At 42.4% G+C, this 15,920-nt stretch overlaps 1 protein-coding gene across 1 annotated transcript in view; it reads right to left on the minus strand.

Moving 5' to 3' along the window:
• Positions 1-173: 173 nt before the first annotated feature.
• The window catches only part of LOC135627933 (metal tolerance protein 4-like), a 29,435-nt gene continuing 13,688 nt past the window's right edge, over positions 174-15,920 (minus strand). Inside the window, exons 4-7 of the mRNA XM_065134396.1 lie at positions 2,905-3,083; positions 2,655-2,805; positions 1,441-1,574; positions 174-507 (exon numbers count right to left, since the gene is read on the minus strand). Coding sequence (XP_064990468.1) covers positions 328-507; positions 1,441-1,574; positions 2,655-2,805; positions 2,905-3,083 — 644 coding nt within the window. The 3' untranslated portion in view covers positions 174-327. The remainder of the gene's footprint in view (positions 508-1,440; positions 1,575-2,654; positions 2,806-2,904; positions 3,084-15,920) is intronic.

Consider the following 15,920-nt stretch of genomic DNA (forward strand, 5'->3'; position numbering starts at 1 on the left):
CAGGAAAGCCTCCGGAGGTACACTCGTTGAAGGAAATGGGGAAAGAAAGCAGGTAGAGGGTCGAAGAGATGTAGTTGCTTCTGGATCAGGGATTTGAGGCCTAAACATTCTTCTGGCTAGTGGCGGCATTTTGCTTTTTGTTACTTTCCGACCACCCTGGATGAGAATAAGTACAAAGAGAGAACCACAGTAGCGTACGGTAAGTTCATCGCAAGACCTGTGTGGCTTCATACACCCCCAAAATTTCTACCACACCACATTAAAGGCCGAAAAAAGTCGTTGATCCTGAAACTAACATCAAGAATGCAATGAGGCCAATCATGCATCTCAAGGTTGGCTGCTGGGCAGCTTGACGAGAATAGAGTGCTCCGGCTTGTGGTCGCACTCGAAATCGAGATGCACGAATGCCCGTTCAACCTCTGGAAGCTCCTCGATCTTTATTTGCAGGGATTCTCCGATCGCGTGAGCTTCTTTCAAAGGCAGGTCTTCCGGGAGTTCAATGTCGACCTGTACAACAAAAGAGCCACATCATACACAGCAGAACTACTAAATGAAGCAATATGCTGCAGTTCACGTATGTCTCAAAGCCACTATGATGTTGCAAGCGCTCATCGGGTAACTTTTCCTAGTGTCTGTTCTTGCTGCACGATATCGCATTCATTAACCTTTGGTCAACTGATTTCAATTGCAAACAAGTAGCTTTTCTTTCTAGTAAAAAGAAAAGAAAAGAAAGGTAGACTACATTTTCCTTGAATTCAAGTATCCTAATAAATAAACAAATTTGAAAAATTTTCCTACATATGATAGTATTCAGTTGGTAATTTAGTGAAGTATTCTTCTATCATGACTGTATTACATCATAAAGTATATATGATGTGTAATTGATAAATGTATCTGCTTCTCATCACATTCGAACACTACCTCACCTCTAGTGTTCTTACAGTTTTTAATGTCTTTAATCTGCAAAGGCAAATCATAAGTGTATACCTTGCAAAAACAAAAAAGCTGCTAGTGAGAAAGCTAAATTTAGTTAAACTAAAGTTTAGCCTCCAATACACATCCACAAAGTTCTCTTGAGCTTTGTTTAGGTAAAAAATAAAGCATCCACAGAATTACTAGCATTAAGAAAATGAAATAAAGAAAGGAATCCATTGTCAATCAAAAGCTTGCAGGTCAGAATGGAGGTTGCTAAGTTAAAAAACTGAATAAACAGAGATCTTGTTGATGCTTCAATGATGCCATTAAAGAGTGTTAAGTTGTCAAAAATGATACTGCACAATGACTTAATCATCTTAGTGCATCATTAATCAAATATAATGAATCCGAAAAATTCATGCATAGTGAGTTTGAGATAAAAAAATTACGCTTACAATTGTGGTTCTAATATAAAAGCTCTATCCACTATTTACTATAGGGAAAAAAATGCACCAATTAACTGACCTCCACAAAGTAAAGAACACCAAATGTATAAGCACGGACCGTATCAACACGTTTAATTTGAGGATGATGCCTTAATACAAGGTAAGTTAACTTCTGCAGCATCTCCGGTGGAGCTGACTGACCAACCAAAGAGACTGCCCATAGAGCCAAAAAAAAGATGCAGAAAATAAGTTAGTCAAAGATAAACAATGTGTGAGAGGTGGTTGTAAAAGACATGAAAAATAGGAAGAAGAAAATGTCAGGTCAAAAGACCAGATGATTACTCGGCCACCTAAAAGTTTTAATCTAAGGATTATACAACCAACAGCTGCACAACATGTTCTGGATCCTGCTTATAGCGGTTATATTTCTCTTGGTAATGCTATTTAGTTTGGCTGATCATACTGCAGAACCTTATTTTGCTTGACATGGCTAAACAGAACCAGATAATTACTAATTACAAATTGATAAAGAAAATGCAAGGCTTCACCACTGTAGACATGCTATCTTGCATGTTTTGACCAACATTGCCGATGACATTTTTCGTTTTTTCTCTTCTTTTCAGCAGATTAATGAGCACATCCAACCTCTGAAAAGCACTCTCTAGCGGTCAAGTATTCCAGGTCTGAATTTCAGAAGACCTCTGCTCTTCTTCTTGTGTCACCAGTTTGGTAGATAGGTTTATAGCAGAAGGTTAGACTAAGCTGGCAGATAGAATTTACCAGTTTTCTCCTTTTCTTTAAAAAAAGTAACATTATAATGTTTATCTTCCCTTTTCTGGAAAGGAAAGATATATCTTAAAAAAAGAGACATTATGATGTTTAAAAAAGTGACATTATAATGACCTAATATATCTTTCCTTTTATGGATAAAAAAGTGACATTATAATGTGTTTTTGTGTTTTCTGCTATGATGGCATCTTTTTCCTATTCTGTGTGATGATTCATGATCGTATGATATATTTTCATTACAATCTCTATATAAACATTTGAACAAATTGTTGAGATAACAATAGCCTCAATTTAAATGTTATCACTTCTCAAATCCAATATGCTTCAACATTGACTAAATGGTAGAAGAATGTTAAAATAGAACTGCCAGAGATGACAACATATGGCATTTAAAGCAACTCCTGCTGATACTTCACATTCACCGAGAACCATTACATGACTGTTCTCAGCATAAAATATCTGAAATCCTATCAGAACACTCAAATAAGGTTAAGAAAGGCAAACCTGCATTCTCCCAGACAGTTCCTGACCAATTTGAAATTGTATAGATTGCAAGTATAATAGCGCCAGCAGGATCAATCCACCAGTAGAATTTATCACCAAGAATTGCAGCAGCCAGGCCAAGCAAGTTGGTAACAACATCAAAATAATGATCCTGGATGTCACTGAGCCTTCGAAATCAGCATGACAATTCATTTCAAGAAATCAAATGCAAATCCATAAATCATAAACTCAAGAAAATCAGTAGCAAAACCTTAGCATAGGCACGAACGATCTTGTTTCCTGAGGTTCTGCAGTAGAGCCACAGAGCTAGTTTTACAAAAGTGGCAGTCAACATGATCGAATATAGCCACACCAGTTGTGATGAAGTCATCTTGTCAGCAGACTTGTTTACCAACAAGTGTTCAAGAGCTTGAACCAGAACCTGAAATCCTGATAGAGACAACAAAGCTAATGTAGCATTCTCATAGCATAAATGCAGATAACAACAGAGCATCCTCAGAAAAACAATATATGCAGTTACAAGGTTTCAAACACCGGTCAGACTGGTACTTACCAACTGGTATTTATCGGTCTGAGAATGAACTAGTATTGGACCATATACGTTGGTACCCTTTAGTATTTAGGTTTTTTTTGTTATTTTTCCGATGATCCATACTGGTTTGATTGGTTACTGAAATCAGTTTGCAATCAAGATTTAAACCTTTGGATAATAGTATAACATTTTCCTCGTGTATAAAGTTTTTCAGTGGCACTATAAAGTATTTCCATGTCCAGAATCCAAATATTTTGTATAAGATAGTAAGTCTGATTATTCTACGCAGAACATTTTGACATTTAGTAAGCAAGAATTTGAGCAAATTTGAGCAATTGCAGATACCTGCAACTAGCAACCCCTTCATGATAACTTACTTTGATGATTGTCAACTTTGAAAAGATATATCGCCTACAAATCGCGATTGTAATATACATGGAGTATATGGGTGTTGCTAAATCACTTACAGTCACAAACTTAGCTAGTTTTGCCTAAGTCGTGTGACACCTTTGCTTGTCCATCTGCAAAGGGTCAATCACCCCAAAACCTCTTATGATCCTTTAAGGATCTACAAAAGAGAAGACAGACTAGAGGAAGCATTTAACTCGGAATCCTACAAGCAGACATTTTAGCAAACACTTGATAGATAATGCAAATTAGAAACATATACTTCGCAAGCTCCGAACGATCGCACGACAAAGGGTCCAAGGTGGTTCACTGTAGCCAAAAGTCACTATAAGTGTCCACATGACACTGCTGCGAAATAAGATAGTGAACTAGCCCTAGACAATAAGGTCTTCAATTTTGAATAATACTACCCGGTACGAGCCGTACGTATCAGTCCGTCAGTAGACCGGTACACGAATCGCCCGTTTTCGGGTGGTATATATATATATATATATATATATATATATATATATATATATTATAAAAGGCAATGTCACGTCGGTGACGCGACTTCGCCTTTTATAAAAATATTTATATATAAAAAATCTTATATATAAATATATATATTTATATATAAATATTTACATATAAATATATATAAGATTTATTTTATTTTTATATATATAGGCGACGTTGCCGAGGCGATGTCATCGAATTTTCATTTTATTATATATATATATATATATATATATATATACCGAACGATATACCGCTTGGTATATAGTACCGTACTGTACCGAGCGAATGTCGAAACTCCATTATGGTATGATATTTTAATCCTTGCTAGACACTACCCCGAAAGTCCATCCAACCATATGCCACCTAAATATCTCCAAGGTGCCATACTAGCTAGACACTCTACACCACTCTGCGGAGCTAGAATACCCCCAAAATGGCTACTTGGATGGTATATTTTTTGACAGTTTTGCCTCTATGCGATGATTGTACGCAACCTACGTTTGTAGGACTAAAATGACCACAAAAGCCAACCAAATAGGGTTGCCAAGCCTACTATAAGCCCTGTGCAAGCTATGCAAAGTATGACCAAACTGAAAGACATGGATATTCATGAACATTACATCAAACACCCTTTGTACAGATTTGTCTGTGATATTCTCTCCCACTTATTTCTTCAACATACTCGTCGAAGCCTTTGCAGACGTTGCATCTCCTTGCCTTTGCTGAATCTTCGATCTTCTGCTCCAGTTGCAACATGCCTCTTGGCTCTCAATTGCTCTCCGCAACTGTTATTGAGTAGTCGAACTTTGATCCGTTAACACTGTTTCAACTCATCAATAACTTTGACTCTGGTATGGGGTTGGTCAAGTTGTGCTGATCTTTGTTACTTCCTACATATCCTTTAGATGAAAAAAAAGACCTTCCTTGTTGTGTGCTAGTCTCTCAAATGTCTCGCACCATTTGAACTGGGTGGATACCTGTTGAAGTTTTAACGAGCATCGCCTCACAGACTTTAAAGTTTTTAAGGTCTTTCCTTCGTAAAATTTGCCCACTGATTCCTCTTTTACTTAGTTGCTGCCTTCAAGTAGGTTTACATCACTCTTGCTTTCGATTAGCATTTTGTTGAGAAATAAAGCGAACAATCTATTATCGACAGAACCAATCACTATTGGTGAGGATTTGACAACTATTGTTTTCCACTAAGTTTCTTCAAAGAGTCTTTAAACATGTGTAGAACTCTTTTACTAGATAAATAAGAGAACTAGGGTACTCGATTTCACCTATTCCCTTAAGAGTCAAGAAGGCAAAGGTTGCTTGACTTCGCTCGTCTCCTCAAGGGTTGTACTTTACGCATTAAGTTAGTTACTAGTCTTCGCTACTCTTTACTCGTACTTCTAAAGCACCCAAAGTGTTTGCACACCTTGCATTAAGTTAGTTATTGTAATTCGCCTCCTCATTGCTATCGAACTTCTTGAATGCAAGAAGTTTTGCCCGAAAAGAGCAAAATTTTACCTTGATTTAAAGCAAGTCTCCAATAATTTTGGTCACCTCTGGGATTATGTCGTCTTCTCTTCTATTTCTGTCCCTACTCCTCTAATTAGAAAAGGTACAATACCACATACTGTCTACTCCATTCCTTGGTCGAGCACTCCTGTATCAACCCGAAATCCCCCACTTTTGGATATCTTGATGAGAAGCCCATCGACACTGGTCTTACGAAGTACCCTGGCCTCTGCCCTTTGGCCTTGTATCGATACTTGGAGTTTGCATCTATATTCTCCACCTCCCTCATGATAATGTGCTCTCTCTTTATGAGAGCAAGAGATCGATGACTCCACGAAAATCTTGCCTTTGCGATACCATGCCACTACCATGCCTATGACCCTATTATCCATTACTTTGCATTTTTATCAATTTCTTTGTGATCGGTAAATCTGCCTCTGCAGGATTATGATACTCCTCTAAGTCCACCTCCATCGTAACCGATGCTTGGTTTGGATAGTTAAGTCCCTTTGGATTCGTCGTCGCTTCCTCGTCCCTTTCGACCACTTGCTTCATCACCTTTGTGTTTTCTGAGCAATTCTCCTTGGTCGATGGAAAGGTAGACTGCAATTCCTATGCATGGCCTTTGCCATTATGTTACAGGGCTTGTATTGATTCTATTCTCGTTTGCATCCTTGGTAGCAACGTTTGCTCACTTGACCTTGTCCTCTGACTTGCCGGACTCCCTCAAGTGAATACGAGCTCTAGAGCAGTCCAACCCTTCAACCGCTTCGATCATCCCTTTATACAATCAAGTCCCCCCATGAGACTCACTAGTACTTACACTTGGAATCCCCTCAATAGTACACAACCCTCATATGTTGATGACCAAGGCTTTCATCTAATGCAAAATTCAATGCATGCATGAAAGACTCACCTCTACGGTACCATGACAATCACTCTTTGAATCCATAGCCCTTCTTGTCATTATGTTGTTCACCGAAGTGGAGCTCCTAGTAGCTATTGATTATACCACCATATGATCAAGTCCCTCATAGGATTTCTCTCGTGTATGTCACATTGCCTCGAACTATTCCACCACGATCCACTATACCATGTCGCCCCCTTGTGATATCTCCATTACATTTTGATCTTTGTAAGATGAATTTGGATTGCGATCTCTCTATATGTGGCCTTTATCAACACATCATAAGGCCTCCGCCACCTTCGATTGTGTTCACTCCTTTGGCAATCGACCTTCGTCTACCTACTCCCGGGTCACACACAAACAAAGCATAGCTCTATGATAGTCCGTCGTCTAGCAGCTCTTGAAGTCCATCGACTTCACCGAAATTAGTGTGTCATTATTTGGATCGTAGGCCCCTGCCCTCAACACAATCTCCATTGTACACAATTTCCTTTGTGGTAATTCGAATGGTAGCACCACGCCATATTATTTAAGAGTACCTACCTCTGCGTCCTTTTGTCCCATGCCAAGGCCTGTTAACCCTAACTTCACCTCTGCAAGTTAAGTTATCTTAGTCCCTCCGTCAATTGTTTTGCCAAGATAAGGTGCATATGCCTCGAAACTCCCTCCGACTTTGGCACCATGCAAGATGTGTCTACTCTATCAGAACGACGGACCTAAGGAACGATATAATCTCACTCTTGCCTTTACAAGAGTTCATATCCTTGATCTCTATTCAAAAAAAGTTTTGCGCCTCCGCTCCATATTTCATCTTTTATGTCGACCCCCTTTATGTGACTTATGCTAGTCATATGTGCCCTTCAAACCAATCACGCGAGTGATGACATGTGTGACTTGACACACAATCTCTTTACTTATTATATTTTGATATTTATCACTTTAAATTGCTATAGTAGCTGTTGGCGAGGCCGTCCTACATCTGCCTGGTGAAGCTATTATTGCATTGGATGCATATTATTTTGTTCCTGCTAGTCATAGGTGCCCAGCAAGCCAATCACGTGAGTGATGGCACGTGTGACTTGATACAGAATCTTTTTGCTTATTATATTTTGGCGTATATCACTTTATAACTATTGCATAAATGTATATATATATTGTGATGTCCTTGGATTTGTGCAATGGGAATCGGATCGTGATGAGATCACGATAATGAGATCGATTCACCTTTAAACACATATCCTAAATAATCCCGGTCATAGGTTACTCGAGAGGGACATCGTGATAACCGGATAGACTGGTGTGCTGTATACCCGTCCATATGATGGATGCAACTGGTCTCATAGCTGCTCGTGTAGGGACACTAGGGATACAGTACAGGTGCTCATTGGAGAATGAGTTCACTGATTGATCCGCTTACGGAATGCTGGATGGTTGATGATGCCTTATTGTCAGACAGTGATTCCGTAGTCCTAGTGGTGTATCTGGTCCTTAGACTTGAGACACCAAGGATGTCCTGTATGAGTGCTCCACTCTTTGATACCAGACTTATAAGTTTGGCTATCCCCAGATCTAGTACAGCTGGTCATTGGGAGTGGTAGTCGACCTTACGAGGGCTATTGAGTGTCAATAGAGGATCATCCACTCTCGGCGTCATGAGAGGAATATCCTATGTGTTCTTGCTCAAACAAATCCCTGGCCAGGGTCATTCGGGTTGAGAGAGAAAGAGTTCTCCGGGAGAATCCAATTAGAGCGAGACTCGAGTAGAAACCGTATGGGTTTGACAGCACCATGCTCGATATACGGTCTCTAGGATATTAGATGGATGAGGGACTATAGGTACATGGTAACTGAGGACAGACAGGTCCAATGGATTGGATTCCCCTGTATCGTCTGGGGACTACGGCGTAGTGGCCTAGTACGTCCGTAGTCGATGAGTCGAGTGAATTATTATAGAGATAATAATTCACTGAGTTAGAAGGAGTTCTGACATGTATGACTCACGGCCAGCTCGATATTGGGCCTAGAGGGTCACACACATATGGTAGGCATTGCGATGAGTAGAGGTTCGGATATGAGATATCCGACGGAGCCCTTGTCTTATTGGATGCAGATCCAATACCCACTAGGGAAGGACCCATTAGGGTTTGACACGGGATCTCTATAAATAGGAGGGATTCACAGCCTCATAGGCTAGAGTCTTTGCTTGCCTTTCCTATTCTCCTCTCCCTCTCCACCTCAGAGTAGGCTTGGAGTTTTGAGGAGCGTCGTCGCAACCCTGCTGTGTGGATCACCGCTAGAGAGGAGGACGCTTGACCTCCTTCACCCTCTCCTAAGGATCTGCAAGGAAACAGGGATATACGATCTCCCTAGGTAACACAATCTTTATACGCAGTTTTGTGTTTTGCGGATTTTTGCGCACCAATCTTCGCACGACGACGAACATCTTTTTGGGAATCGGGGATTTTTGTTTTCTTGTTCTTCCGCTGCGCATATGATGTCGCCCCCCAATGATTTCCCAACAGTGGTATCAGAGCCAGGTTGTTCGTGCGAATGATTGGTTTTGAACTGCGTGTATTGTGTTTAGGAAGAATTTTGACGTCAAAATCGTTGACGCAAAAGCGAGGAAGGGCAGCAACAGTTGCTGCCCTCGATCTGCATGCCTGCAGCGGCAGCCGCAGCCAGGCAGCACAGCGCCGGCGCATGCGCAAGCGCTGTGCCTGCAGCAGCCGGCCGGCGGTCTGCTTGCAGCAGGCTTGCTGCTGGCGGGGCTGGCAGCCCACGGGCAGAGGCGCCGTAGGGCAGCGGCGCCTGCCGCCGCTGCTCCCGCGGGCGAAACCCCCCCCACAGGGGCGGCCGCCCGGCGGTACAGCACCGCCTGCGGAGGCAGCGGCGCCCGAAGGGGGCGCCCACCCGCAGCGGCATCGCCGCCAGCGGGCGTGCCGCCTGCAGGCGAGGGCAGTGCCCTCGCCCCGCCGCACAGGCCGCCGCCGGCAGGGTGGCGGCGGTGGCAGCAGCGAAAGGGGAAAGGGCATTAGGGTTTTCTGGAAAAAAGACAGTTTTGCCCCTCGGAATTTGAGAAATTCCAGTTTCTGTCTTTTGTCCAAATTACGAAAATACCCTTAGGAATTGAGAAATTCCCTACATGTCCCTGATTTCAGAAAATATTAATTAATTAAAAGGTTTAGTTGATTATTATTTTTATTATTATCTAGTAGTCCTACATGATGATGATTATTTATACATGTGATGTATGATGTGTAGACGGATGATCATGGACCGTGTGATGTGTGTACTTGTGATTATTATTATTGAGGTCTGCGAACCTCCATTATATTTCTCGTTTATTGTCGGGCCTGCGTGCCTATGATTAAGTTGTAATCACATGAGGAGGCGCAGCGGGAGCGTGGATGCGATAGCGGGACCCACGAGACGGACGATCGTGATGCATGGAGATACATCAAGATGTCGACGAAACCGACGAGGACGAGATAGATGATCACAGGGCATGGAGATGCACCGTTGCACACATAGATCTTGATGTGAGTGATTAGGCCTACTGGCTCGGGCCTAATCATATTAGGTTGTGGTCCATGATCATCTGGTGTGATTGCTTATACACATACTAGATATGTATATATATTTACATGCGATGTAGATATATATTAAATATGTATATGTGTGACATGTCATATTAGGAGACCAAATTATAGAAACATCTCTTGATAATATTAAGTCGGTAAACGTGAGGCAATTAGATTGACCCACGTGGCCTTCCATCGTTATGAGTAGGAACCGATTCCCGGTGTAGGTTGAGTTGGTCGAGTCCCTCGAGACTCACCTATATCGCGATTCGCTATCTTTCTTACGACATAGAGATGTCACCGGTGACCTGAGGGCATGGTATGCTTGGTCGAGTCCCTCGAGGGTATATCATCAAATCAGACTCATCTTGTAACGAAGGTGTTGACTTAACCGAGCATCATGGTTGGTCGAGTCCCTCGAGGCCATGGTGATTCGGAGGCCGAACAGGACGGGAATCACAAGGAGTTGTGATCGGCAAGAGTTGCCTACCTTTTAGGCTTAGTGTGATTGGTCGAGTCCCTCGAGGTTACACTAAGACGCTGATTGGATCCTGATCCCCACTAGAAGTCTGCCGGAGACTTCCGTTTTACGTGCTGAGGGTGTCGCGTGACTCGATAGTAAAATAGTGGGAGCATATTAAGATAGAAGTCCATATCTTGATAGTTTATTTCTTGCAAAATTTGCATGTTATTCATTTCTGCTACATCTTTATTTTCAGAAAATGTCGCTTTCAAATCCCTTACGTGGCATACTTGATGTCAACCGCCTCACTGGTCCAAATTATACGGATTGGCTCCGTAACTTGAGAATTGTTCTCACAGCGGAGAAAATCGTGTACGTCCTTGATACAGTGATGCCTACGCCCGAAGAAGGGGCAAGCGAGGATGAGATCGCTCGCTACGTGAAGTACATTGATGACTCCACTCTTGCTCAGTGCTATATGTTGGGCTCTATGACTCCAGAGTTACAGAGACAACATGAAAAGATGGATGCCAGATCCATTCTCCTACATGTCCGCAAATTGTTTGAGGAACAGGGAAGGACTCAACGATATGAGATATCCAAGAGCCTTTTCCGCGCTAGGATGACTAAGGGGACACCGGTTCAGAACCATGTCCTAAAGATGATTGAGTGGATAGAGAAACTCACAGGTCTAGGAATGGTCCTAGAGGATAACTTGTGTGTGGAGATTGTGCTTCAGTCCCTACCAGATTCCTTTTCACAGTTCATAATGAATTTTAATATGAACAAGCTTGAGGTGACTCTCCCAGAGCTCCTGAATATGTTGAGGGAGGCAGAGAGTACTATTAAGAAAGAGAAGCCAGTTCTCTACACTGGTGAGACCAGAAAGAAAAGGAAAGCAGAAAGGTCCCTTAAGAAGGGAAAGGGCAAGGGCAAACAAGGTAAAGCAAAGGTTGCTAAGAAAGACCCAACAAAGGACAAAGGCCAGTGCTTCCACTGTGGTAAAGATGGGCACTAGAAGAGAAACTGCAAAGAGTACCTTGCAGAAAGGGCGAAACAAAAGCTTGATGAAGCTTCAGGTACATTCATGATCAGTCTCCATTTGTCAGACTCTTATGATAACACATGGGTATTGGATACCGGTAGTGCTTATCATATATGCAATTCGTTGCAGGTTCTGGCAAGGCCTAGGAGACTAGAGAGAGGCGAGATGGACCTCAAGATGGGTAATGGAGCAAAAGTTGCTGTATTAGCTGTTGGCGAGGTCGCCCTACATCTGCCTAGTGGAGCTTTTATTGCATTAGATGCATGTTATTTTGTTCCTTCTATTATAAAAAACATTATCTCCATTTCATGTTTAATAGTTAGTGGATATAAATTTATTTTTGAGAACAATGGTTGTTCGATATTATTAGATGATAAGATCATCACGAAAAGAACATTGCATAATGGTTTATTTATGTTAGACACCACTCCACATATCATGAATGTAAATGTGTCCAAAAGGAAACGAGATGAGTTGAACAGTGCATACCTGTGGCATTGTAGGCTAGGTCACATCCATGAAAGAAGGATTCAAAAGTTGCTAAATGATGGATATCTAGATCCATTCGACTATGTGTCATATGCAACTTGTGAGCCTTGCATTCGTGGAAAACTAACCAAATCTCCATTTAGTGGAACTGGAGAGAGAGCCACTGAGTTGTTGGAACTCATACATAGTGATGTATGTGGACCCATGTCAACTCCTGCTATTGGAGGTTACTCCTACTTCATTACATTTACTGATGATTTCTCAAGGTATGGATATGTGTACTTAATGAAGTACAAGTCCGAGGCCTTTGAGAAATTCAGAAAGTATAAGAATGAGGTGGAGAACCAGACTGGAAAGAGTATCAAAACTCTTCGATCAGATCGAGGATATGAGTACTTAAGTACAGAGTTTACTCAGTTCCTCAAGGACCATGGGATATTATCCCAATGGACACCTCCTTATACACCTCAGCTCAATGGTGTCTTTGGAAGGAGGAATCGTACGCTATTAGATATGGTACGGTCCATGATGAGTTTCGCTGACCTACCCATCTTATTCTAGGGATATGCCCTAGAAACCGCAGCTTACCTTCTGAACAGAGTTCCAACTAAGTCGGTAGTGTCTACACCATATGAGATATGGAAAGGGAAGAAGCCTGATCTTAAGGTTGTTAAGATTTGGGGCTGCTCAGCCCACGTTAAAAGACACAACCCCGATAAGTTAGAATAAAGGACAGAGCGATGCATATTTGTGGGATACCCCAAGGAACCTTGTGGGTATTATTTCTATCATCTCGAGGACAAAAATGTCTTTGTAGCTAAGAGAGCAGTGTTCCTTGAGAAGGAACACATTCTTGGCGGAGACAGTGGGAGAATGATAGAGTTGAGCGAAGTTAGAGAACCAAGCTCAAGCACCACTCTACAGCCCGAGTCTGTTCAGGTACCTAATACACAAGTTTCAACTTTACGCAGGTCTAATAGAGTATCTCATCTTCCTAAGAGATATGTGGGACATATTAGAGGAGAGGATGCTGAGGATATTGATCATCAGACCTACAAGAAGGCTATTATGAGTATAGACTCCGGGAAGTGGCAAGAAGCCATGAATTCTGAGATGGATTCTATGTACTCCAATAAGGTTTGGAACCTAGTTGATGCGCCCGAAGGTATTGTACCCATCGGTTGCAAATGGATCTTTAAGAAAAAGATCGGAGTAGATGGAAAGGTAGAGACCTATAAAGCAAGGCTAGTGGCTAAGGGGTATCGTCAAAGGCAAGGTGTTGACTATGACGAAACTTTCTCACCCGTAGCAATGCTAAAATCCATCAGAATTCTATTGGCTATTGCAGCACACTATGATAATGAGATCTGGCAGATGGATGTGAAAACCGCATTCCTCAACGGGAATCTCGAGGAGGAGGTGTATATGATGCAACCTGAGGGATTCGTGTCCAAGAACTGCCCAGATAAGGTGTGTAGGTTGCTTAGATCCATTTATGGACTAAAGCAAGCTTCCCGAAGTTGGAACATAAGATTTGATGAGGCAATCCGATCTTATGACTTCGTTAAGAACGAAGATGAGCCTTGTGTATACAGGAAGGTAAGTGGGAGCGCTATTACCTTTTTGGTGTTATATGTGGATGACATCCTCATCATTGGGAATGATGTAGGAATGCAATCCACAGTAAAGACTTGGTTATCTAGACACTTCTCCATAAAGGACTTAGGGGAAGCATCCTATATCTTGGGGATTATAATCTATAGAGATAGATCCAAGAGGATGCTTGGCTTGTCCCAGTCCAGGTACATAGAAACCATTGTCAAAAGGTTTGGCTTGGAAAATTCCAAAGGGCAAACATGAATATGATACCTTATGCCTCAGCAATAGGGTCTATCATGTATGCCATGCTATGTACTAGGCCTGATATAGCGCATGCTCTGAGTGTCGCGAGCAGGTATCAGGCGGATCCAGGCTTGGAGCACTGGAAAGCAGTAAAGTGTATCCTTAAGTACTTGAGAAAGACTAAGAATCTTTTACTAGTATATGGAGGTAATAGCCTTAAGGTTGAAGGCTACACTGACTCAAGTTTTCAGTCTGATGTCGATGATAGCAAGTCGAATTCAGGGTATGTGTACACCTTGAATGGAGGAGCAGTGTGCTGGAAGAGTTCCAAGCAAGATACCACTGCTGACTCGACCACAGAGGCGGAGTACATTGACGCATTAGATGCAGCAAAGGAGGGAGTCTGGGTGAAGAAGTTCATCACAGATTTGGGAGTCGATACAGATAGCGATAAGTCGACTTCCTTATATTGCGACAACTATGGGGTGATTACTCAAATAAGGGAACCCGGGTCTCATCAGAAGTGTTCTGAGGAGGTTCCAGCTTATAAGAGAGATCGTAACCCGAGGAGATGTAGTAGTGGAAAGAGTTCCATCCGAAGATAACATTGCAGATCCACTGACAAAGCCGTTGTCTCAGATTGTCTATGAGCGTCACAGGAGTCTGATGGGGATCAGACACATAGGTGATTGGCTTTAGGTCAAGTGGGAGATTGCTAGTCATAGGTGCCCAGCAAGCCAATCACGTGAGTGATGGCACGTGTGACTTGATACAGAATCTTTTTGCTTATTATATTTTGGCGTATATCACTTTATAACTATTGCATAAATGCATATATATATTGTGATGTCCTTGGATTTGTGCAATGGGAATCGGATCGTGATGAGATCACGATAATGAGATCGATTCACCTTTAAACACATATCCTAAATAATCCCGGTCATAGGTTACTCGAGAGGGACATCGTGATAACCGGATAGACTGGTGTGCTGTATACCCGTCCATATGATGGATGCAGCTGGTCTCATAGCTGCTCGTGTAGGGACACTAGGGATACAGTACAGGTGCTCATTGGAGAATGAGTTCACTGATTGATCCGCTTACGGAATGCTGGATGGTTGATGATGCCTTATTGTCATATAGTGATTCCGTAGTCCTAGTGGTGTATCTGGTCCTTAGACTTGAGACACCAAGGATGTCCTGTATGAGTGCTCCACTCTTTGATACCAGACTTATAAGTTTGGCTATCCCCAGATTTAGTACAGCTGGTCATTGGGAGTGGTAGTCGACCTTACGAGGGCTATTGAGTGTCAATAGAGGATCATCCACTCTCGGCGTCATGAGAGGAATATCCTATGTGTTCTTGCTCAGACAAATCCCTGGCCAGGGTCATTCGGGTTGAGAGAGAAAGAGTTCTCCGGGAGAATCCGATTAGAGCGAGACTCGAGTAGAAACCGTATGGGTATGACAGCACCATGCTCGATATACGGTCTCTGGGATATTAGATGGATGAGGGACTATAGGTACATGGTAACTGAGGACAGACAGGTCCAATGGATTGTATTCCCCTGTATCGTCTGGGGACTATGGCGTAGTGGCCTAGTACGTCCGTAGTCGATGAGTCGAGTGAATTATTACAGAGATAATAATTCACTGAGTTAGAAGGAGTTCTGACAGGTATGACTCACGGCCAGCTCGATATTGGGCCTAGAGGGTCACACACATATGGTAGGCATTGCGATGAGTAGAGGTTCGGATATGAGATATCCGACGGAGCCCTTGTCTTATTGGATGCAGATCCAATACCCACTAGGGAAGGACCCATTAGGGTTTGACACGGGATCTCTATAAATAGGAGGGATTCACAGCCTCATAGGCTAGAGTCTTTGCTTGCCTTTCCTATTCTCCTCTCCCTCTCCACCTCAGAGTAGGCCTGGAGTTTTGAGGAGCGTCGTCGCAACCCTGCTGTGTGGATCACCGCTAGAGAGGAGGACGCTT

Source organism: Musa acuminata, chromosome BXJ2-11 (assembly GCF_036884655.1).
Source record: "Musa acuminata AAA Group cultivar baxijiao chromosome BXJ2-11, Cavendish_Baxijiao_AAA, whole genome shotgun sequence".
Classification (NCBI taxonomy): domain Eukaryota; kingdom Viridiplantae; phylum Streptophyta; class Magnoliopsida; order Zingiberales; family Musaceae; genus Musa; species Musa acuminata.